This window comes from Psittacula echo, assembly GCF_963264785.1.
Source record: "Psittacula echo genome assembly, chromosome: 7".
In the NCBI taxonomy this organism is placed as follows: Eukaryota; Metazoa; Chordata; class Aves; order Psittaciformes; family Psittacidae; genus Psittacula; species Psittacula echo.
Genome location: NC_137740.1, coordinates 53,226,218 through 53,250,451, shown reverse-complemented (window position 1 = coordinate 53,250,451; position 24,234 = coordinate 53,226,218). Strand labels below are relative to the sequence as shown.

General features: G+C 42.2%; 1 protein-coding gene across 2 annotated transcripts in view; it reads right to left on the bottom strand.

The window, feature by feature from the left end:
• The window catches only part of NTNG1 (netrin G1), a gene marked incomplete at both ends in the record, with an annotated part of 160,855 nt that extends 157,832 nt beyond the window's left edge, over positions 1-3,023 (bottom strand). For both annotated transcript variants that reach the window (XM_080623066.1, XM_080623067.1), the window contains one exon: positions 2,778-3,023. In XM_080623066.1, the coding sequence (XP_080479192.1) occupies positions 2,778-3,023 (246 nt within the window). The remainder of the gene's footprint in view (positions 1-2,777) is intronic.
• Positions 3,024-24,234: the final 21,211 nt, after the last annotated feature.

Genomic DNA, 24,234 nt, shown 5'->3' with positions numbered 1-24,234 from the left:
GGGACTCTCATTCTGGTTGTGTTTCAGGGATATAATCTACACTACACTAATAGCTGACACAAATTCAGCAGCTAGTATCTTAGTCCTTATAGTAGTAGTGGACAGAAAATTACCATGCCTGATGAAAGAACTGATAAGGGAGCAAAACAGGAGGCTGCATCAACCTCCTCCTCCTCTTCCTGCAGAAGCAGGCTCAGCTCTTTGGTACCTTATTGTTAGGATATCCGAAAGGGCCCTGATCTTGTTAACCTGATTTCAATAACAAAACACTGGTACACAGGTTTAGCATGAAAAAATCCAATACTCACAACAATAAACCCAAGCATTTATATAAGTCAGTTCAGTACTTTACCATGCTGAGAAGAAACCTTTGGATCTCTGTCATTTAATTCTGGGATATTTTTTAGTGCAAGAACATGCCTAACAGGAATGCACTCTTTTCCACTGCCCACCTTCTCCAAGTATGTCTTTCCTATCTTCTTAACTAAATTTCTAAAGCTAAAAATGAGCACAAAAATAAAAGATCTCACTAGGAAATGCCAAAGGCTCTTCCCTAAAAATATGTAAAACCTCGTTTGGAAGGAAAAATGTAATTTCTACATGTAGCTATAGTAGAGATAAAGCATTTTCAGGAATGAGAGTGCTCTGCCGCTGTGCAGTACTTAAGGAACATCAAGCATTTCTGTTACTTTCCTAATTACCAATTACGCATTTCCTAATTACCAATGCATATCTGAATATAGTATTTATGCACAATATACATCTAATACAACAGCTTATCGTGTAGGAGTTAATCGCTCTACATTCACATCACTAAATACAGATCCTTATGAGCACTGTCCTTCTCCCCAGTTCTTCCGCTTTCTCTAATTCTTGTGTCAGGATTCTGGTGGCCTTCTGCATCTCAAGGGCTTAAGTAGCAAGCGAGGTACAGCTGTAACTTCAGGTCATTCCATTCAAATTTCCATCCCTCATCACAGCATCAGGGACCTTGCTAGGTCAAGCATTTTCAGGGGAGGTCTGACACCATTTTATTTGTTTTTTTAAATGTCTTTTGTTTAAAATCGTTATTCTGACTAGAGACTAGGCTGATAACCAAGGCCTTCAGAAACGTAAGAATATTACTGCTGCAGTGTTTATCTGCTCTAAAAGGAAGAAACAAATTTTGCTGGTCAGTTTCTTTTGCACTAAGAACTACTTCTTTTATTCAGTGCATGATGAGTTACTAAACATCACTGGTTGAGGGCTAAATCACAGCTATTGCTTTTTGAGGGAGAAAATACATTTCAAGATAAAGAAAAAAGACCATATTACATGGGGTACATTGCTTTTATTTGTTTTTAAACAGTGGCTGCTTGAAGCTGTTCTGAGGTTTAGAGTGTCAAAGTCATGTCAGCAGAGATGGATTACAGAGCAGAGAGCAAGTGGTGCTGTCAAAGGTTCACAGTGAATGTAATTGTTTCACGTGGCTCTGCAATTTATCACATGGCTATTAATGTACATGGGAAGCAGCTGCATGCATGCATATAATGCCCTAAATGTATGTGTGGTTGGACCTGAACTCCTTACAGAAGAGTAGTGGTTAAAAATGAAGACATAAGGCATTCAAAAGCCAATTTCCTTCCTGTGGGGATGCTGTCACACAGCAATGATGATTTGTACACAGTCAAATTAATGTCTTGTAGCCTTTTCTCAATTATGATAACTTCACTTACCAGAACTTGCTGGGTTTTCAATTCTAAATTATGTAGGTAATGTGATGTAAGCTTCTAGTATTTTATTAGTAGATCTAAGTACACACGTTATGTACCTCAAACACAAATTTTCTAGTTAAAGGATACTGTATTTTCCACTCAGTATTTAGCAGAAACATTCCATGGCAAAGAAAATAATTTCTCTATGTTAGTGAGAACAAATAAGTTACGAACATGTTGAAGATCTTAACTTGAATGACCTCTTACAGCACAATCTATCAAACACTTGGGAGCAGCACAGCATTAAAAGGTTGATTATATACAATGTCTGCCTGTTTTCTCATACCTGTACAATTATTTACCATGCCCAACATTTCCAAAATTATTCTCTACTTTTAGGAGCATGTAAATTAAGTAGCTTGGCTTTGTTTTATTTTAGTTATCTTGAATGCTTACATTTTAAGTTAAAGAAGAAAGCTGTGAGTAGCTGGCAGAGCTGGCCCCTGCCTGAAGGTGTTTCTTGGTGCAGTGTCCATACAAGCAGGTATGGATCTGCTGGTACACACCTGCTGTGCGCAGTAGCAATGCTCCAGCAGTGCTGCCCGCGGCTGCATGGGCTTGCTGGAAAAACTTCACCAGACCAGCTCCCACCACCACTTTTTAAGCTACTGCTCTTTGAGTTTCTAACAGTTTGGAAATGATGCTGAATATTACACCACACTATGATGCTTTCAGGTGATTTGTATTGGAACCAATTCACTCAAGTCTTTTGTGGTCCAATCAAAAGCACCCCAGTTATAGGTTAGCGCACTAGGAGTTTTATGCTGCTTGCTTTCAAGTCATTAAAAGTTGGCCTAAAGAGATATCAAATTTAGATGAAGTCAAGTTAGGTCCCCATAAGTAGAACACCTCATTGCCCAGCTTAATGTACTGCTCTGCGTTTTGTTCAGCAGAACCTTTCACATTCGGAACACGATGCAGACTTTCTTGGATAATTACATGTGCACTCTAGGGCTTCTGTTTTGAAGCAATCTATCACAAATATATACCCACTAATTAAGCAAAATTAAAAGCATGCCTTACCATTGCACAGAAAGTCTCAGGAGGATCTCCACATGTTATGTCTGGGGGATCCAGGGTCACTTTTACATATTTGATCATGTCCCTGGCTTCTGGCTGGCAAGCCATGTAATCCCATACTTTTCCTTCTTCTGTGTAAATCTGAGTCTTACACACATCATAGTGTCCCCACACGGAAGGGTAGTGCTGCATCACGGAGGATACGGTAACCCAGAGGGCGTGAAGTGACAGGAATCTTGACAAATACATTTCTAAATCCTTTCAGGTCACCTTTGTAAGGATGCTCAGTACCGGCGTTTCTGCAGTCTATAGATGATACATACGTTTACATACACATGTATATATTTTATAAAATAGGTTCCAACTCAAGCGTGAAGCATTAGGCTCAGGTGTTTGCTTCGCTAAGTTGAAGACTTTGGTAGCAGCCACCCAGACCGCGATGACAATCTTTCGTAGCAACACAGTGATTGTCCTTTCTCTTATAACTTATCTGTCAGGGCTTCTTGTAAAAGATGTCCAATAGCAGATAATAATTTGTGAAGCTGCAGGTCTTCCGCTACACTGTCGATAACCCTGAGTGATCCTCCGTGTTCAGGGCTTGCAGGGGATGCCCAGACGCACTGATAAATCAGTATCTGAAGAAAAAGGATGAGTGTCTGCAGGCTGGTGTCTGTTTCCCATCAATCATTCTTTTTTTCTGGCACCAGCACCCTTTTAGAAACAATAAAAATTACAGTTATTGTCCAAGAATCAATGCATTACAAAATATATGATATGTTGACATTTTGGAGGTTTGATGCAATATAAAGCAAATTGCTATAATATGGATAACCTTTACTGTAGGTGCTGTGCTAGAATGAACGAACTACCAGAATGATTCACAGTGAAAAGTATTTTGACATGAAGGATTTAACTATTCTCTAACAAAGACAGATTTATAATGTTCCAGGGTTACTAGTTTCTGCTTCCAAAACTGTATTTTCAACATAGCAAAACCAGAGAGCAAGGTACTGAACTCAAACGATTGCCCAGATCATGAAGGCAGGCAGGCAGGGGAGCAGGCAGCCCAGCGCTGCAGGACAGCAGCAGGAAGGCTCTTTTATTAAAGTGACACAGAGATGGGTATGAGGGCTACCAGGTACAGATGGTGTCTTGGCAAGAGGACCTCAGCGAGCTCCAAAAGAGCTTTTGGAAGACTAACAAAGATATGTTTCTGTTTCCTTGAAGTTTCTCATTAGCATTGGAAGAGCTTTGCACTTCTTTTTTTCCCCTTTGAACTGTGATTTACTGATCACACTGGGGACAAACTACTGCTAAAGATAATGGTTTATTGTAGCTTATTATAAGGATGCTTCTCACTTCTGCGTCTTAGTTTCCTAGGTTTCCTAGGTTTTGGGGTGCGGGTACCTGAGCATTCAGCATTTATTTTACAGCAGATATAGCCCCTTCCCTCTCTTCAGCAAAACAAACAGAAATTCCCTTGGTTTGTACCACCTAAATTATATTATTACGTGTATAAAATCCTAGGATGTTATGACTTAAAATATGCATATCCTAAAAAACACAGGCAAAAATACAAACTCTGAATGAGGGAAACTGCAAAGACAGGATAAGTACCCTAATCACAGGAAGGTGAAACCAGGGCTAGAAACTCCAACTCATTTCTCTCAGCCTGTGCCTGGTGTCAGCCCATGCCAGCTGAAGATGGGGAGCCTGGGTGCTGGGCTTTCTGAGGGAGGAGGATTCCAGCCAGCTGCTGCAGCACCTCTGCACTCTTTCTGTCTGGATGATAAAATCTAAGCAAACCCATCAGACAGATGTTAAGAAACAACTGTAAGTTACGACTCTCTACAGCTCACTTTGCTTGTCCCTAGTTTTTAATTATGCTTAGTGCTATGAATGCTTCTATACCTTGAAACCACGAGAAGTGGTATGTGACCTGGTGAGATCCTTAGCTATTCGCAAACAGCCTCCCCATATATATAAAAAATGCTTCATCTTAAACCAAGCTAAACTACAGACATTATGAAATGCCAACAGATGGTTGAATTGTGTTTCCATAGCAAAGTAATTTACAATAATTGCCGTACGGATGTAAATGCGATTTTCCATTATATTCATTTTATCAAGTGTTACCATACAACTTTCATATTTTATCAGAATAGGCAGAGAATATCTGAATTTCCATGCAATAACAATTCTCAATTAGTTCACATATATTTAAGTTCAAATCTGAATTTGATTAAGTTCAAATCTGAATTTTCTGCACAAAAGCAGAAATATCTATATTAAATCTTTTTAAGAAGCACACTGTGTAGTACCACTGATTTTGTAGCAACCTTAAATTCTTTTTTGTTTTCAGTGGGAATGTTTACTTATTGTCTTGGAATTCAGTAATTCAGAGAACACTTTCCATATAAAGACACCTCATAGTGTTTCCTACTAGTCCTTTCCAATGTATTTTACTATTTTGCAGGGGGGAAAAAGCTCCAGTCAACCAAACAAAACCCTGTAGCTTAGAACAATTATTATACAAAAGGGAAACAACTACTCTGCTAAAAAAAGAACTAAATTATTTTAAATTTGTGACAAATCAAAACACACTATATTGGAGAATGCTAGGTCATAGCTGGAATAAACAGTAGATGAATATCATGTTTCTGTGTACAAATAAGAAGTTACTGAGTTTAACTATCCTTAGACTACAAATCTGTATATTCAAGAAAAACCAGATTTGTTTTCTTTCAACATTTTCCTTGCTAGCTCTTCAGTTACCCGTAACCTTTTATAACTGCTGAGACCAAAACCCACTAATAAACAGTACTGGACAGAACTAAAATAATGTGAAGCAAGCCACCACCTTAACACACTGCACTGAAATACTTCTCATATAACGAATTCTCATGAAAGTAAGGCAGTCATAATGATGGTCGTTATACAGAATTATAGACTATAACATTGATCGAATTTAGTACACTGACAAGGAAAAAGTGCAGAGGAGTGCAAGACATCTGAGCATTAGGCAGGTGTAGCAGTGTATAACAGACATTCCTGACAAGAAGCAGCCAATTATAGCTTAAATTTCTGGCATATAACCAGTTCTGATTAATAGTTTTCCATTACATTACAGACATATTATTAATGTATTAAAAATGTCAAGCTTTGGCAAGAAGTAATACAGCATGGCTCAGTTAGTCTGCAATATCTTCTTTTAATGAGCTTACATTGATATAGGGAAAGATATTGACCAAAGCACATTAAGGATCCTATTCTGGGATTTTTCTGATGGAGCTGTATGATTTCTCTTGCTTATATTTATTCCTGCAGAGTTGCTCATGATATGCATTCTACATTCCTGTGCTCTATTGCTAAGGACATATCTATTTGAATGGTTCTGTAAAAACAATGCTTAGAATAACACTACTGAAGTTTACAGCTGTATCAGTTGTGTAGCGCTAAGCTGCTATCTGTGGGCAACACTAAGAGACGTTTTCCTTCCCAGTAATGCCTGTGTGTTTGGCCTTACGAAAAAGCAATCCAACAAATTGGGGATAACTAATGTCCAGTGCTTTGACCCTCTGCACCTCATGGGGCTCTGCTAGTCATTCACCATGGGTTTTGGTGGCCCATGGGATGGCAAACAGGGAGCAGTGTTCTTACTGACTGACAGCGAAGGCTGGCAGGACATTAGCTAATGTATGAAAAGCTTTCAAAGCCCATTCCTCTTTTGTGGAGCAACAGCGGTATGAACTACAGGGTGTTTTGGGCATTGGACATTCCTATGTGTCATAGCCTCTGCAATATAGAAAACACTGGGAGGCACTGGAGAGGCGAAAGTGCTGAAAGCACTTCTGCTTTCCCTGCCTTCCCCCAAAGAGCCTCTCCACCTGCAAAGTGCTGGGCATACAGGCCAAAGAGTGTATATTATAGCTGCTTGAGAGGAATTGCAGGCAGCTGACCTCCAAACTCAAACCAGCTATGAAGGCAGTGCTGAGCACCCACATCCACTTAACCCATCGGTTAAGTCACACCTCACACAGCATTTTAATTCAGCAGCCTGAGCAGGTACCCCCTTTACAAACCAGCTAAAACATGTCTCGGCAGAACTTCAGATCTCGTCAGGGGTTGTTAGCAAGCACTCCTCCTCTGCCTCCTTCCATCATACTGAGAATCCACCCCCTTTCCAAATAACTCCCTCTGCACAAACCGCGGTGGCTGGATACCCTGCCCGAGCTCCCTGCTGGGAAGGCGCTGTGCAAACCATACAGTGGGCTCCCGGCCTCCCTCTCTGCCAAAACAGCAGGTAAGCGAAGGAGGTAATAAAATAACAAGCAATCACAGACCATGCATTGGGGAAAATGTAGCTGCCACCACGCACAAGTAAGAGCAAGAGCCAAAACCAGTTGTTATAACTCATGGCAGCCGGAGGAGAATCTGCTAAGCTCACAAAGCATGGCACGGCATGCTGGCTGTCACCTTCCAACACCCGCGCCTGCAGAACAGTTTCTCCCAAAGGAAACATGTTTCAAGTTTGTATCCCTAAGGGCTTCAGCAGCTGAGTGTATCTAATCAAGCCCATGTAAAAAGAGCCTTTGTGTCTGCTCCCAGCTATTAATTATTTAAGTCTGTTTAGAACATACGAAATCATGTGTACTGCAAAACAGAACTAATCCTCATACCTGCAACTTACATCTAATAACTTCCCAGTGTTTTTTACCTTGCTACACACATACAACTTGAGAACCTGGTACATATAAAGCTCCTATATTTTAAAAAACAACTACTCAACCCCTTTTATAAGTGCAAAATTATTCATCAATGCAAACAAGAAGTGAACCTGTATTTAATAATTTTCTATATGTTTTCTGTCAATACTTGTATGAAATCGAGTACATTACAAACAATAGCTGTGGTGCCTTTGGACTCTGAACAAAGTTTAGGTTCTATTTTTATCTAGCTTACTTAACTATTTAGCAAAAAAAGATTTTTTTGCCTCAGGAAGAACGTAAAACGTCAATACCCATTGGCAGAAGAAAACAAAATACAGTATTCTGCTACCAAAATACTGGGATTCGGCACTACAATTAAAATGTTTCTGGTTTTCTCACATCATTCTTTGCTGAATGACACCTCATGCTACCACTGCCATTAGTTGCCGGCTAGCATCAGCTGTCAGCAAATGGAGTAAAAGTGCTTCAGCTATTTAAATTTTAGAGCCTTTGTACAGAGCTGCTTTACGTTTTTCCTCTAGAATCTTTATAATTGTGGTTTATTGCCTTAAATAGCTCTGTACCTAGCATCAAACTGTTCTGCCAGTTCTTCCTCTCAGAATGAAAGTTAGCAGCTGGGGCAGCTGCAGATTTTTTGGTCATTATTTTCTCCCTCACTACAGTAATACCTGCTCCTCAGGCAGTGTACCCAGTGTACAGGACTACCAAGCTTTCAAGTCGTGGTATGAGCTGATGACTTTCTAACTGCAAGTTCTTAGCCTCAGAACTGAATGAAGATGAATGCCTACCAGACCCTGGATTTGTTCTGTACTATTGCCAGGTTTTACATACTTAGCTAGAAAGTTGGTGCCACTTCTCATCAGTGTCACAGGGCTGAGGGTTGATGGCAAAGTCCAGGACTCTACGAGGATATTCCCACTAACTGCTGGAAACTCTCTGGTAAACATCCTTTAAAGATCCAGAAATATGCCAGAAATCAACCTTTATTTTTTCCCAATTAAAAAAAAAAAAAACAAAAAAACCACAACAAAACAAAATCCACACACACCAAAAAAACCCCAACCAAGCCAGGGAAAGTTCTACTGTGGTTTTCTTCCCCTTGATGGGCTGCCCAGGCCACAGCTTCTCAACCTCAGCCGCATCATCTTTAGGCAAGACAGTGATTTATTCCCTCTTTAAAAGCATCTCCACTGTTTGTTTCACTCACTGTCTCTGCTAATATCTCTGCAGAAGTGAGGCCGGCTCCCAGCACATCCGATCCAGAATATTGAAAAGTTGATTGCAGAACAACAAAAGTATATTCATCAGATGCCCAAAACGCACATGCACCAACTTTGAGAGTACAAAAGCATCAGTTTTATCGGGTTTGGCCGATCTGTGCTGCCCCCCACCGCGTGAGGTTTCCTTAGGGGCTCGGGTTGTGTGGGGTGTGCGTGTCTAGTAAAGCCGCCCGCAATTTCCGATGCAAAGGAGGGAACTGTTTCCAGGTTGAGTACCAGCGATCTGTCCACTGCTCCTCGGCCGGTGGGGCTATTCCCTCCGCCCCGCCCGCTGTCAAACGGGACTTTTGATCTTCCTCGCTCCTCCCCAGCGGAAAAATCCGCGCTGCAGGGCGGGAGCGGCCGTGAGGAACGCCCTCCCCCCCCACTTCACGGCTCTTCCACCGGCTGCGCGCCGCGGCCCGGCCAGAGATCTAGCTCCCGCGGAGGAGACAGCCGCGCAGGTACCGCCCCGCCCGGGCTCAGTCCCGGCCGCGCCGCACTCTGCGCGGGCGGCAGGGGGCGCGCGGCCCGCGCCAATCCGCCCTCGGTCCGCGCCTCCGCGAGGGAGAACGGCACCCTCACGCGCTCCGCACACGCGTACCCCCGAGCCGCGCGGCCCCACTCGTCCCGTCCCGGGGTGCACGGAGTTGCGGGCGGTACTCACCGCGCGGACGCGGGCTCGCCTCACCGCGGGGCGGCGCGGAGCCGCCGCGGCGCTGGGACGCGCTGGGGCTCCCTCGGCGGCGGCAGCATGAGACGCCGCGGGTTGAGCGGGGGAGCTGCTTCCCCCAGGGAAAGTTGCCGGAGGGGCGCGGGGTCTCAGCGGGGGCTGCCGCTGTCCCTAGGCACTTGTCGGCGTCGAAGTTTGGCGGTGCGCGGGCGGCGGGCAGTGCGCGGAGGTGTGGGCGGGCGGCTGGGCGGGCGGGCTGCCGGTCTTCTCCGGCGCACGGCGGGGCGGCGGACGGTGCGCGGGCGCGCAGATCATCGCCGCGGAAGCGGGCACGGCGCAGGTGCTCCCCGCCCGCAACCACAGCCGCTCAGGGCGAGGGTGTCCCTGCTCGGGGCGCCGGCGGTAGCGGCATGAGGCGCGGGGAGAGAGGCAGGTTCGCGCCCCTGTCCGGGGCTGCGGCACGGAGGTCTCCGGCGGCGCGGCCAAACTTCGGGCGGTGGCGGAGCCTCCTCCTCACTTCGGAGCGGTCTCCCTGCGACTGCCGGCGAGCGGGGCGGCGGCAGCTACCCCACCTACGGGCCCGCGCCAAGCGCGGCCCTAGCGCCGCCGCCGCGCCCGCCCCCCCGCCGCCGAGCTCCCCGCCCCGCCACCCCCGCCGTGCGGACCGCCGGCGCCGCCTGCCCCAGAGGGAGGGTGAGGTTCTCCACCTCCCTCTCGGCCGCAGCCCCGGCGGGGATGGGAGCTGTAGCGGCCCAGCCCTGGCGGTCTTTGGCTGGTCTGTTCCCTCTGAAGCGGCCTTTTATTTCCTTCTCTATTTCGGCTTCAGCGTGGTAACGTACTCACGGAGATCGCCCTAAGGGCTTTTGCTGTTCGAGCCCAGCGGCGCTTGGACGCAGGGCTAGGGTAGCGTCCCGCTTGGGTCGCAAGAGGGTCCCGGCCCAGGGCTCGGCGCGGATCCTTCCTCAGCCCATAGCACAGGAATGCCACCGAAACAGGGAGAAAGCGTTATTTGTACTGTTGCGGTGGTGCTGTGGTCGCCCTCCTCGTTCCAGTCCCTCTGGGCTCCAGAGAGACGCAGATATTCTGGCCCGCACTCTGCTCTGCCTGCTCGATTCCCTCCTGCACCCACCCGCTCCACTTCTGTTGATTAAATCAGACGTACACAGTTTTTCCTTTCAGACTTTTCCAGGCTATAAAACAGTATCTAATAATGCTTAGTGAGTCCCGTGTAGGAATCATCCTCACTCCTGGAAACTACCTGGTTACTGAATTTCCCCATCTCCAGGTGCCAGTCAGACACTGGCCGTTTTGTGAAGATTCACGAGCCGTGTTTATCGTTTGTTTGCGTGTTTTGCATGTTAAGAGATGTTAAGCGTGTTTATGTAGGCAACAGTGCTATCGCATTTGGTTGACAAGACTTGGCAATTTACAGTGCCAGGACGTAACCAGATTAAATGAGGCAGAGGATTTCTGGTAGAGTGAAAGGCTTGTTCTCCATTTGGGCCATGGAATTTGATAGGCTGTGTAAATAACTGGCAGGAGCCATTAAGAAGGGCATTTTGCTTCTTTCCCTTATGGCTAGCTAAACCAGCAAAGTAAAAAGATGCCTTCCAGTTCCTCACAGCTTTTGTTTCCCTGTGTGGGCAGTGGTGTTGCTTTGCTCTTTCCACTTTTTCTCTGGCATCTCTGTGGTTGCGTCAGTGCAGGTACCTCATACGTGGAAAAGTCGTTTGTGTGGGAAGCCAGAAATGATCAAAGGGGTGGAAAAATTAAGCTTCAGGGTTTTTCAGCCCCCAAAACAGTTCTTGCTCTGTTTGCAGCCTCCTAGTGAAAGGAAATTGTCCCTGAGCTGGCACAAAAGGATAGAAGATGAAAATGAGTAATTTTGTCTTTCCTCTTGAACTGGTAATGTGTCAGGTATCAAGGCTCCATGAGCCTTTTGTAAAGGAGAGGGGCAGTTTGACTGCAGGTGGAAGAAATGAGCTGGTTCCCTAAATACAAGACAGATGGATGGCTGTAAAGCAAAAGTGCAAGACACCATATGCACTGAGTCAAGTCCCTGCAGCAGCACGTGTGGGTGGACCAGAGCTGCTGCCCCTGACAGCTATTGCGGACCTTTGCCTCCGAGGTGCTGCGGGTGTGGTGGCTTTGTCCAGCTGTGGGCAGGTCTGGGTCAGCTATTTGCAGATGCTGCAAGGTGAGTGGTTTGGGAGGGCTTGAGGGTGGCTCTTTTGCTTTAGACTCGAACTGGGAGAAGAAGCCTTCTTCCCATGTGCAGAGAGCATGGCTCTTTACATCACGATAATCACCTTGTGTGGCTCAGTTGGCGTGCCCTAAATCTCAGCTGTGGGGCTGTGTTGAAAGATTTCTGTCCTTCACACTGAGTCTGTGTCCTGCCTGCTGGGACCATCGCTTGCCTGGTGGGACTGGTTGGCCACAGAGATTAAAGGCAGGATGAAGTCATTTGATACGTCAAACCTCATTAAGTTTTTCTGCTAATGATATTAGCCTCTTCTGTATCAAAGCTGGAGCAGCTGGTTCAAGTACAGTGGCACCAAGTCTGAGATTAGATGTGCTGTCCTGGTAGAAATAATGGCTAAAAATCAAATCCAGTCTGAGAATGTGGCCAAACTTCACAGCCAAATTGTAAGCTCAACAGAAAAAAGGGATCTGATTTAAATTCTTTGTCAAAGGCTGTTTCAAGGATGGAAAAGCAGATGGAATTCAGCAGCTAGAGGAAACTTGCCTGTATTGGTTTTGTTCCTGTTAGAGTCATAAGCTGCAGTAAAATGGGGAAGGATGATGCCTTTATAATCAAACTGAAAATACTGCGAGAATGCCTGTATTGAATTTCTGACAGCTCCTTCAGTAGTGAGTAATGGTTGTTCACATGTAAATAGACTGAGGAACTCACTGCCACAGCATCTTGAGACTGGACTTTAGTAGGATTACTAAAACAGATTTGATATTTAGGCAGAAAATAAGATTAATATTCATAATAAATTAAGTTTGAATGGAATATTTAAATATATACAGACTACAGCAGGTCCCACTACCTGCCTTACTGGGTTAGAAAATGGCTAAAATGAAGATTTAGCCAGTTATAAAATACCAAAGGATGGAAAGTCACAACCCTGGGAATGTGTTATCTTGAAAGTGCCTCCAGCGTTATTTCTTATGTCTTCTCAGTAATAGCTGGTATTGGTTCCTAACGGAATCAGGGAAAGGGATTAATTTTTGATTACTGGCCTGAGCATGGGAGCATCTATGCCTATTAAGATACTCCTTGCTACAAGGCATAACTTGTAGCCTGAACTGCTGGTGCAGAAGTAGTATCACTGATTGCAAGCTTTTCTGTGGAACACCAACTGAACTGTGAGTTTTTAACTGAGTCCTAAACGTAGTCAAGCTTTGCATGATTTCAAGTTGTGGTTGGATATTTAGTGCATCCCCTCATGTGCCACTATGAATCATTTATTACCTGCTCCAGTCCGAGTCGACCTCTAATGATACAGCAGAATAGTTTTAACAATACATTTGCCTGCAGCAGATGACACTGCACTGGGCAGTAGTGGAGTCCCTGGCTTTGCCTGAAGTAGCAGGTGTTCCTAGAAATGTAGCCAAAGGCATGGGGAGCTTCCCTGCCCGAATCCCAGTGTTTCAGCATAGCAGTATCTGAGGCTTTAAGAGAAATACGCAGATGTGACATGAAGCAGTGGCTGAGGGCTGACCTCAAAACAGAAGCTGATCATTGCAGGGCCGGTGTCAGGTGGGGATGCAGGGAGCAGGCAACATTTGAGCAGTGTCAGGGTCCTGCTGTGCAGAGAGTGGTTCAGTGCCACTGTGCATCTCTGTGCTGCGGAGCTGCTGCCTACTCCATGTGCTGCTCTGCTCCTCCAGTGCACTGTGTGTGTTTCTGACCTCTTTCCCTGCCAGCTGAAGTAGGTTTTGTGAAGCAAGAGGCAAAAGGTGTGGAAGGCAAGAGCAGGAGGAGTGCTAATTTGCCTGTGCCTTCCTCTGCTTAGCTGAGGCAGGGGTAGAAATAGACAAGAAACTGCAAACTTTCTCAGAGGCAGAGCCTGTCTGTCCACTTTTTTGCTGCTTTACCACAGTAATTTACAGTCAATTGGTTGGCGAAGATTTGAATGTTGGTCTGGACTTGCACATTTAGTGCCTTCAGCAACGTAATTTCCAGAATGACTGGAAAACTATATTGAAATAAATGACAAAATCAAATGGTCTCTGCATTTGTGCAGGCAGGGGGACAAATCCTGACTGTTTAGCAAAGAAGCAAAACTGCAGACATCCCCAAGCAGCATTTTGCCACTGCTTGAGCTTCAGCACAGCTCAAGGGCTGGGGAGGCTACTGAAAAAAATGTCATCTCTTGCTCTGAAACCTCCATCACAGTACAGTTAGTAAGAGGTTTTCCCTGAGCAGGATGGATGGCAGAACAGAAGAATGCTGACAGATACAAGTGCCTTGTCTATACCAGGGCTTCCATCATAGCACTCTGCCCAGAGCAGACCCAGCTAGCAGCACTGGGAAGTTCTAATAGAAAAGGCCAGTGGAGGCACACAGTGCTCTCACAGGCCCTGCAGCCTGAGTAAGGTAATCTGGGCGGCCAGTTGGGAGTATGATATTGCACTGATGCACACTGCATAAAGAGATACGTGAGTTTGACATCCTACTCCTGCCTCTATTTCCATACAGCTTGATAATGACTTTTTCTCCTTAGAGGGTAGGGAGATTTTTTTTCCAATCATGTTTCAGGGCTGAGAGCTTCTCTGAACAGGACATCTTGGTCTGAGATCTTGAAATTGGGTCTGTATGAAATCTGTGAGAGAGACTACCTCATCAGCAGGTTTTTCATTTGACTGGGATTGTTTCCCACTGGCGGGACATGGAGCCCCATTACTCATTCCTCGGGTCTCAGATGGAAAAGGAGCCACTTCAGGTCTTCTGGGAGAAGCGTGTTTGTAATTCCCGTGCATTTCCCCATGGAATGTGGGCAAAGGGGTTCCACAAGGTGTGCCCTCAGAAGGCAAAGTCAGTTATTTGATGTACAAAGGATTATTCTCAAGTATCAGACTTGTTGATTCAGAGATGCACAAAAATTACAGCCTGGATTTCTGCTCGCAGATTGGAAAATGCTTTGTTCTAATAATAAATACTGAACCTCTGCTTTTCCATTTACATAACACACATGACACAATGTGTAAATCCTTAACAATATTTTTTCAGAATTAAGCAGCTTGTTTTTCTGCAAACATAAACATTTATTTTTGGTGTTAATAATTAATAATATGCCACATGCCTATAATAAATGCAAAATCTAATCTTGTATAGACATAAATGTGTCTGCCAAAGTGGTCTTTCTGTGCTGTAAATGACTTTCACAAAGTGGTAGCATGCATTCTATTTTCAATCAATGGTGATTTGTTTTGTGAACAGATATGTCATTAAACTAAATGCTTTCCTTTGAAAACAAGAAATACTTCACACTTCTTTTATTTTTTCCCAAAAGAAAAATAGTTGATAATTATTAAAAAAAGGGAAGTGGCTAATATAAGAATCTTTGCAGCTGTTCCCAAAGAAAACATAGACAGCAATCTGGAAAATCCCAGCAATGGAGAGAAGGGAACATGAGATATGAGAGCATCAGTCCTCATCCCTGCAGTGTAAAGAAGGAAGCAACCTCCTTAGGGTCAAAGTCACTCCAGCAGTTGGGCAGAGAATGACTCTATGCAGTGCAGAACAAGATACCCGAGTGGTGCAGGGTAGCAGATCTAGGTACACCTTTCTTTCACCTATTGATTCCTCCCTTCAAAGCTCAGTATCTTTAGGTTTCATCTTTTCCTAGAAAACAGCAGTAGCTGAGAAACCTCCTGAAAAAGCCTTTGGGTTGTATTGCTCTTAATGGCTGTCCCACCTGGCAGCCTGCAGTGTGCCTGCTCTCGATTATAGCGTGGCTGCTCCTCCTGACTGTTAGCACAGCCAGCAACAGCCATTGGGCTGAAAGCTGTAGCTGTGCTCATGAACTCTGCTTAGCAAATTGCATCATATTTTAACACTGGTTACTGGTACAAGATGGAATGTAGTTTGTCTCATTACCAGAGAAGCCACATGTTACTGTGGTTTGCTGAACTCTACTGGAAATACCTGTCTTTCCAGAGGAGCCTGAGTTGACTTTTTTGGAAAGGTAGTCATATGCTGACACCAGGGGAGTAATAGAACATGAGATGCTTTATTAGTCTGTTTTGTAAAAACTTCCTAGTTTCTGTATTTGTTCTGCTTTGATTTATACTATTCCAAACAACTGGTAACTGTCTTTAGAGCTCTCATCTTTGTTGAAGCTTTAACTCTTTGGTATACTGGTTGTGGTTAGCAGTGTGGATGACATAAGGTCCTCAGAAACTGGTTAAACCTTCTGGAAAATGTAAACCTTAGTGTTCCAGCATGAAATAAAAGAGGAGATGAAAGAGATTTATCTGAACCATTTTCACACTATCATTATGCATTCAGTAGAAGACAAAGATTATCAAAGTCCAATTGCTGTTCATGGGCCAACACTAATTAATCAATTGAAAATTGGGTGCTCTAAAAAGGATGGGTTCAGATTAACCAGGCTCAGCTGACTTAGCCATTTTTACGGTGGCAAACTCCCTGAATGGTATTGTTCAAGGTGCTTTGGAGGAAAGTTTTCAAAATTCCCCATTTTCTGAATTTCTCTCTGCCCAGTTCACCTTCTGCTTATGGCACCCTCTCTGCTGGAAACCCACAGACACCTAGAGATTCACAGAGGCTCACATTGCTGTAACTGAGTTGAGTCTTGGGGGGCTCTGCTCACATGCATGGGTGACCATAGAGTACAGCTATCAATACAATTGATCAAAAATGTGCACAGCGAAGGGTTTTTTTTTGCATTTTGCAAAAAGGCTTTTAGGATTGAAATGGTCTATGGAAATGGACAGCACCCTTGCAAGCTTCAGCCATTTTTCAAACATAATAGTAAGCATAATATATTATAAAAAGGAATAGATTATTTGTCCAGAAATATTGAACCTGTTTTTGAAATGGAGGTTTTATCTTTTAATTCTATATCTTAAAAATATTTCATGTACTTGTGTTTTTTTAACAGATAGACTTGCCAGGTCTTGGAGTCAGGGACCGCTTCTTACCTTTGCATATAGAGCCTAACATTGCTCTAATCCTAGTTATGTATCTAAGGTCAGATGTGCTACATATGTGCAGTAATTAACAGTAATTCATCTGTTGTCAGATATCTCACAGCTGTTAATACTACCCTAAATGTATTTTCTTTTCAAAAATAGCTTTTTAGAGATGTGTAGCTCTCATAGTATGCGATAGCTAGCTGAAACAACCAGCCCCTCTGAATCTGGTTCCCCAATAGAGCTTAATGTTTGGGTAAAATGACAATTACATTTTTTTGTGTTAAAAAAACAGCTGTATTCTGTTCCCTCAGCAGGGCAAAAGAACTACCAGCTACTTACCCAATCACACATGTGTTCTTACACAAATATGACATTACTTATATGAATTTTAATTGGCCCAATATTTTAATGTTGAACAGAAACCCTCCAGGGATGCTTTTCATTGTTCTATTGCTGATGAATTTCTTTCATGGAGGAAAAGCATAAGTTAACATTCAGGAGTGAATTACAGTAGTCCTTTGACATGGGATAAAACCGCAAGAACAGTGGACAGAGGTAGTATTTGAGAATAGATTATTCCTCCTGTTGAAATGGAGAAATAAGTATATAAAAGCATTTACTCCTTGAAAACCTGGATTATGAAGAGCCATTTTGGGGTGTTCATTTGATAGGAGTTTGGAACTCTGCTCTTGGAAAGCAAAGTGGGGAGAAGTCAGCTAGTTTTCATGTGGCTGAACCACACTTTTGTCACGTAACCATTAGTTTTGATTTGTGGTATACCATTAGTTTGGTTTGTGGTATACCATTACAAACCAGTGAAGGGCAGCACTAACCAACAGTTCTAGATAACTAGAAAGATCACTAATTACGCTTTCAAGTTTAAAGTGATGTAAACATTAATTGTTTGACTGGATTTGCTATGAAATAGGTTGTGTTGCTGTATTACTACAAAAGAGTAACTTCAAGAGCATTCTGTAATCATCAGAGCGGAATTCTGCAGATACAAATTAACAGCGTGTGACGGATTGTAAGAAATGGCATTTCATTTCTCGAAAAGCTGAATCTCTTGCTAAGAGTATGGTCAGTTCAATTGCTTTATTAGGTTATAGTATGGGATCTAAGCATCAAAACAGATTTTAGCAGATTGAATTATGGTTCTTATCAGAAATACATAAGCAATAATACAGATGTTTTTGTAGTTCAAAACAATGGAGGCTTTTCTACACAAATTGGTAGATAAGATTAGTTAATTTATTTCAGAAGTTTCCTTCAGCTTGGGTTTTTTTTTGTTTTTGTTTTTTTTTTTTTTTTTGTTTGTTTGTTTTTTTATGGAACTAATGATCTCTGTGTCTGGTAAACTCATATTTATACTCAATATAGCAGGATATCGGAAAGAACTTTCACTGGCAATTGTATTTTTTCCCTCATGTCTGAAAATTTAGCTGTAAGCTTGTACACATACTGTCTTATTGACTATGGTGTTTGTGAGGAAATATGTTAAAAGGTGCTCTATTATTTGGTCTCATTTTAAATGTCCTATACGCACGTGCACATTTAAAAATTACTTTAACAAGTTACCTCCCTTACCCCTTCAAAAAAAATCTGCGCTTTCCATAGGAAGCTATGTTATACTAGAAATTCAAAGCAATAGTTCATCTATTTACTTGTAAAAAAACCCCCAAAAGCTATACATCATTCTGAATCTGAAGGGTTTGTCATGGCTGTGAAAAACAGATGAATCAGTCCTGTTAGATGATTAACTGAATAGCCTGTAAATAAAGATCTTCACTGTGATTTTGTAATAGAGAAAAGCCTGTCTGTGCATATTCAAATAGCTACCAACAATTTTAATTTGCTTGTTGTTCTTTTTTCCAGAGAAAATAACTATCCTAATACTAGGAGTATTTTAGTGCTAAAGAAAACATGTCTTGACTCATTACATAAATGCAAGCCTGCACGCATTCAGCTTTACTGTCTCCTTCACATCCACACTGCCTGCCATAGCCTCTAGCCACCCAGCCAGGCTGCAGTGGGGTTGTGCAGACACAGGGCAGTCCCTAGGGCTAAGGAGTGATGGAGAAATTTGTCTCCACAGAGAGAATGGGATCTCCAGGAGCAGTTGTTAATGGAGTGGCTTCTGCTGACCCTTTGGGTGATACACTGCTGATTAACTTCTTAGACACATGATAAGTGTTAAAGACCAGCCATTGGGCAAGGCCTTGCCTATTAATCCAGAAGCATCTACTTTAAAATCAGACGTTCTGGTGTGTGAAATATGTACCAGTAATCATTGCATTTTCCTCTACTGTAAGCCAAAGGGAAGTTTGTGTGAAAAGTTTTAAACTGTTACTAAACAGAATTGCTTGCTTTATCTGGAATCACTTCAGTTGTTCTTTTATCCACTCTGAATATTTGAATTACTAGCATGAATTCAGGTTATGCCGCTTAATGTGTACTTGTAATGTTTTGCGTGATGTGAATGCTTTAGTTCTTTTAAAGGATGTCTTTACACAAGTCTGTCTGGCATATAGCTGCCCTTCCTGCCAAAAAAAGGTCCAAGTGGCGAAGAGTAGCAAAGGCATCTGTGGCACTTCAGGTTCAGAAAAGTAGGTGTTTGGTCCAAGTGAGTTACCTTGGCTCCCTAGTGAGAGGGGGTGAGATAGCCAAAGATTCATCCCATGTGAAAGATCTGAATTAGGGAGGATTAATAACAGAGGACTCAACTGCGAGCCTTAAGGCTTAGGGATAGGCTCCAGGTGAGTGATCCCCTGGGCGCTGTCTCTGCAGCCCTAGGATGGCTCTGCTGAACTGCTTTTGAGAGAGGTGCTGGGTCTATTTCCTCGCTCTCTTTCACACAGATGTGCCATTCCTTCAGACTTGTGGTATGGAAGGGGGCATGTCGGGGCCAAGATGACTCTAGTTGTTTTCTTTCTCTAACAGAATCATGTACTAACTAAACATAAATATAAGCATTTTCACATTCCTATAGTCAATGTTTATTTATATTTTAAATTTCACCTGCGCTGCAAGACACTGATTACTATATTTAATGTGCAATGACATTTATTGCTATATTAATGTCCAATTAATGCATGAAAAATTCCCGTTCTCCTTTTAAGGGATTAAAATAATATTTTATAGGATGTGTCTGGGACCCTGGTTACAAATTAAAATGGTGACAGTTGCTGCAATAATGGTTTTTATGTTGGAGAAGCAAACCAATAGATCAGATTCTAGAAAAGACAAATGAAACAATCAATGAATTAAATTATTAGAAGCTTAAAATGGCACTGAAGTTTATGTTTACTCTGATATGTAAAACATCTATTGATCAGAAGTTTGATCAGTAATATTTACAAATTTATTCTTCTATACAACATTATTATTGCATTCTCATATATTAATAGCATGCTAGGTTATCTGGGTAGACTCCTGGCACTCCTGAACATTGACTGGCCAAGGTGCTGCAGGAGCTCTGCTTTCCATGCATTGCTAGGGCTTCCACCTAAAAAACTGAAAGAGCTGGAAGGAAAAATGTCACACAGTTGTGACCTTGATGCTGCTGGGGATGGGCTCATGTGTTCCCTCCCCTCTTCTTTTTGTTTGGACCTTTTGAGGAGTCCAAAGACAGATTTCAGGACCTGAGAGGATGGGTACGCACTGTACCATGCTCCAGAAAGTCATGTATAGGGAGCAAATGGTGTGAATCTGGAGATTTCTCTTACAAAAGAGAGCTTGAAATGAACTGCTTACAGTACACAAGTAATTCCAGAAAAGCAAAACTGTGTCAGGCTGAACCCCGAGTTTGTTAAGAGTGGGAAAGCTAGGCAATGGACACATTCTGCTGGTAAGAGAGTAAGTACAAAGGATCTCCATAGACAAATAGTTTAACAAAATGATTTTTGTTTTTCCACACTTACACATAAACACAGAAAAAGGATTAGGAAGAAAAGTTTCTAAAAACAGAAGCTAAATGTTCAGACGATACATGTAGCATCCATCTGTAGTTGATGCTAAAGCTGTAACTGCTTTCAACAGGTGCAGGGCTCAGATTTGGCTCTTTTAAAGATGTCTTCCGTGTGTCCTTCAGGCCACCTACCCTCTTTGACTCTTTGATTTCAGCAGCTTTGTTTGCAGATCTGGGGCTGGGTTCAGAGAGACTAAGAACTGGGAGAGTGTGTTTTGATATTAGCGTCTACCACATGGGGGAATCTGGCAGCTGGCTTCCAGTCCTGCCCAGCATTTCACACAGATCAGAATCAACATTAGCTAAAGCTGCAACTTAAAGTATTGGTCATGTGTATCCTTCTGACTCCCCAGTTTGTAGTGCTTGTATATACTTTTTTCTAAACAGAAAAATGGTAATTAAAATCATATGGTGAATATAAAATTGGATATTGAATCAGTAAAACACAATTGCATAGCCAACATATGTAAGAACATAAACTAAAATCCTTGTTCTCATTTTTCATATTCTTTACCTGATGGCTGAAATCACAGATTATATCCATAATGAGAAGCATTATGCGCTTGACTAATATGTATTGCAACATCTAAAAATGTATTATAGAAAGTCATAAATATATTATTTTTCATTTGTAGCTATTTAGTGGCATGGGTCTAAATGATATTTTCATAGGAAATATAAACATGCTGCTATGATTGGAATCTGAAGTTACCCTGCTGGAGTATCACATAACAGGCACCACCAGCAGGCAAAATGGGGTGAGGGAGCCAGAAAAAGAGTGTGCTAAATACTCTTATGAGGGTAGAGGCAGTACAGCTTATAACTGCAGATGCTGAGGCTTGTAGGTAACTACTTCAGGGAATAATTTCATATTAGTTCTTAAGGGTTCTTTGTTTCTGTAATTGTATTCTCTTGTAAATAAATATGCAGGGTATCTTACCAAACAAAACCCACAAAGTCTTTTACAATAGGGAATTGGAATATTTAGAGTCAAGTCATGTCACATTCATTTACTTCTGAGAAACATCATCCAGTTACCCTCAAAGAGCTGCTTACTCCATTCAAATTCTTATTTTTAAAATTTTCTATTAAAATAGGGATCTGATCTAGGTTTGTGGGGTGGTTTTTTAAGACCCTGCTTTGTTCAGCTGAGCTATCTGACCATCATAGAAAGTGTGGTTAGTCTTATAATGAATAATAAACAATGTGCAGCTGGAACTGCAGGGAGAAAGCACGTGCATGACTGCAATAGCAGTCTCATGGGCTAATTGTGGGTGTTAAGGTGCTCTCCACTCCCCCAGATGCAGAAATGAGCATCTAGCAGCAAAAAGGCTACTAGAGAGTAGCAGTACAGGCTGCTAAGAGAGTATGGAAAGTCAATTGGGATGCATGTCAAAAATGATGACACTAATATGGAAAGTCTATTCCCTTGCCTTGGTGTTTTCTAGGATAACTTGTGTGTGGTTGTCTCACTGCAGCTATGGTCTTGTCATTATTCACCATCGGGTGCATCCACTTGCTTTTTTCTGCATCCTTTTATTTACAGTGGATGAAAACCTGGAATCCATTTCAACTGTATGTGTGTTCTCCATGCAATCCTATTTGTTTTCTCCTGCAGATAGATTTCTTCACTCCCATCTCTAAAACATTGTGGGTTAAGCAACCTTGGTGCATCAGATGAGAGAAGCATTTACTGTGAAACAGATGAAGAACTTTTCTTCCTTTTTAACAGTTTTGAATCAATTCATTAATAGATGGTCAGTGGTTCATATCCTTGGCAGCTTCCTGAGAAGGTGGGAATCCTTGGATGTTGTTATTGCACCATAATGACATAATATTTGTGACGACATCCTCTGCCACAGTGGTTGCTAGCAGGACAATGGATTTCTGGGGAAGCTATTCTAGTTTTGTTCTGGCAGATACTGAAAATAATAAGGGTATCAGTAGGATGAAACTGGTTTTAGTGCCATCTTTGTTCCACCGTGTATTGCATATTAACCATACTTCAGCCGTCTTTCTATATCTGCACCTCTCAATCCTATTACCAATTACTGGCACCAGCCACTCTCCATATGTGTTTTAGAAATTAGTCTCTGATTATTAAATCATGACTGCATGTTAACACCCATTATTTTTATAAACTCACTGCAGACTCCCATGCATTATAAATAAATTGTATTAATTCCAATTCATATGAAATATTCATAAATATTATGGAAAGGGCTCACTTTCTGTGCCTAGTTATTAGACATTTTAGATTATAGAAGATTGCAAATGGTCAATTACGTAAAATTATGAGAATACAGACTTAAAACTAAGCTCGTAATTTTACGACAAGAGAGACACAGAAAAACAAGATTCCAACTGGATTCAAAAAGAATGACATGCTTTATGTTTCTTAATTATCTTTATTTCCCAGTAGTATTGCTATTGCCAGAGCTCAATTTACCAATGAAAGAGTTATAAGTTGCAGAGGCACTCCTATACCAGATGAGTTTCACTCTCCTGTGTTGTCAGAACATAAAATCATAGAGGACAGATTATTTTAGCTATACTGTGTTTGAATTGAACAAATTTTGAGTCTGGGCAAAATTCAGCTGTGAAGTAAATGGTTCTTTCCAAAAACCCTGCTGGTGATGTCACTGAACGTTAAGCAGCTAGTAGGAATTACAAATCTAAATAGCTTTGTAAATCTAGGTCATAACTCCAGAGTCTTTGAAAATATCCTTTAGTGTGGTAATAAAAACCAGAAGCCAGAGTAAGAGTACTGAGGCTGCTGGCTTGCAGCGCTCTGGTTTATAGATTAGGGAAAGACATGGCTGAGTGACAGGAAGAGGTTTTTCAAAATATTCATCCAGGTTCCACTGAACCCAAAGGAAAGTGTCTTTGCTTCTCTGGGACAACCTGAGGAAGCCAGTGACAAATATTTGGAACCCTCAGCCAGGTGGTCCAAGCTGGCCTGTTGTACAGCTGCCCATTAGTTTGCCCACCAGGGACTAGAAGCTTTTGAGAAGCTTTACCTTTTTGTTTTGCTAAGGAAGCTCTTCTAAGAGGACTTGGTATGGCCTTTTACATAAACATGATAAACCTGTTTACCCAACCTCCTCTCATCCACACCTTTCTTATAACTAAATCTAGGTTATGTCCCTAGTTAGAAAATTTAATTAATAAATAAGTTAAATGTTTGTACAGCACCTTGAAGCTGTAAAGTGCTGTCTAAATCCCAAGTACTAGCAAGGTGCTGAATTATGATACAGCATGTTTATACAAGTATGTTTGATGTCCTCAGAACATTTGGACTAAGTAGAGCATATTTCCTGTTGAAAATAGATATTGCTGGTTGAAAGCCATGCCTTGTGAAATGCAGACTGCTGCCACAGCATCCAGTTCAGGAAAATAACAACATAAAGAAACATAATTTGCAGCATTAAACCCACATTTTCTAAATATTTGAAAGCAGGAGTGAAAGATTTCAAAGGATACCCTTTTCCATATTTAGTCGGAATTGTGTCGCTTTGCTGAATATAGGAGCACTTGCAAGTTTCATTATAGTGGTATTTCATTTGACTATAGTTAATGGTCTGACCATTTTCATTATGTATTCTTATGAGTTTATCATTTGGACATTTTAAAATAGAAACGTAATGAAAATCATAAT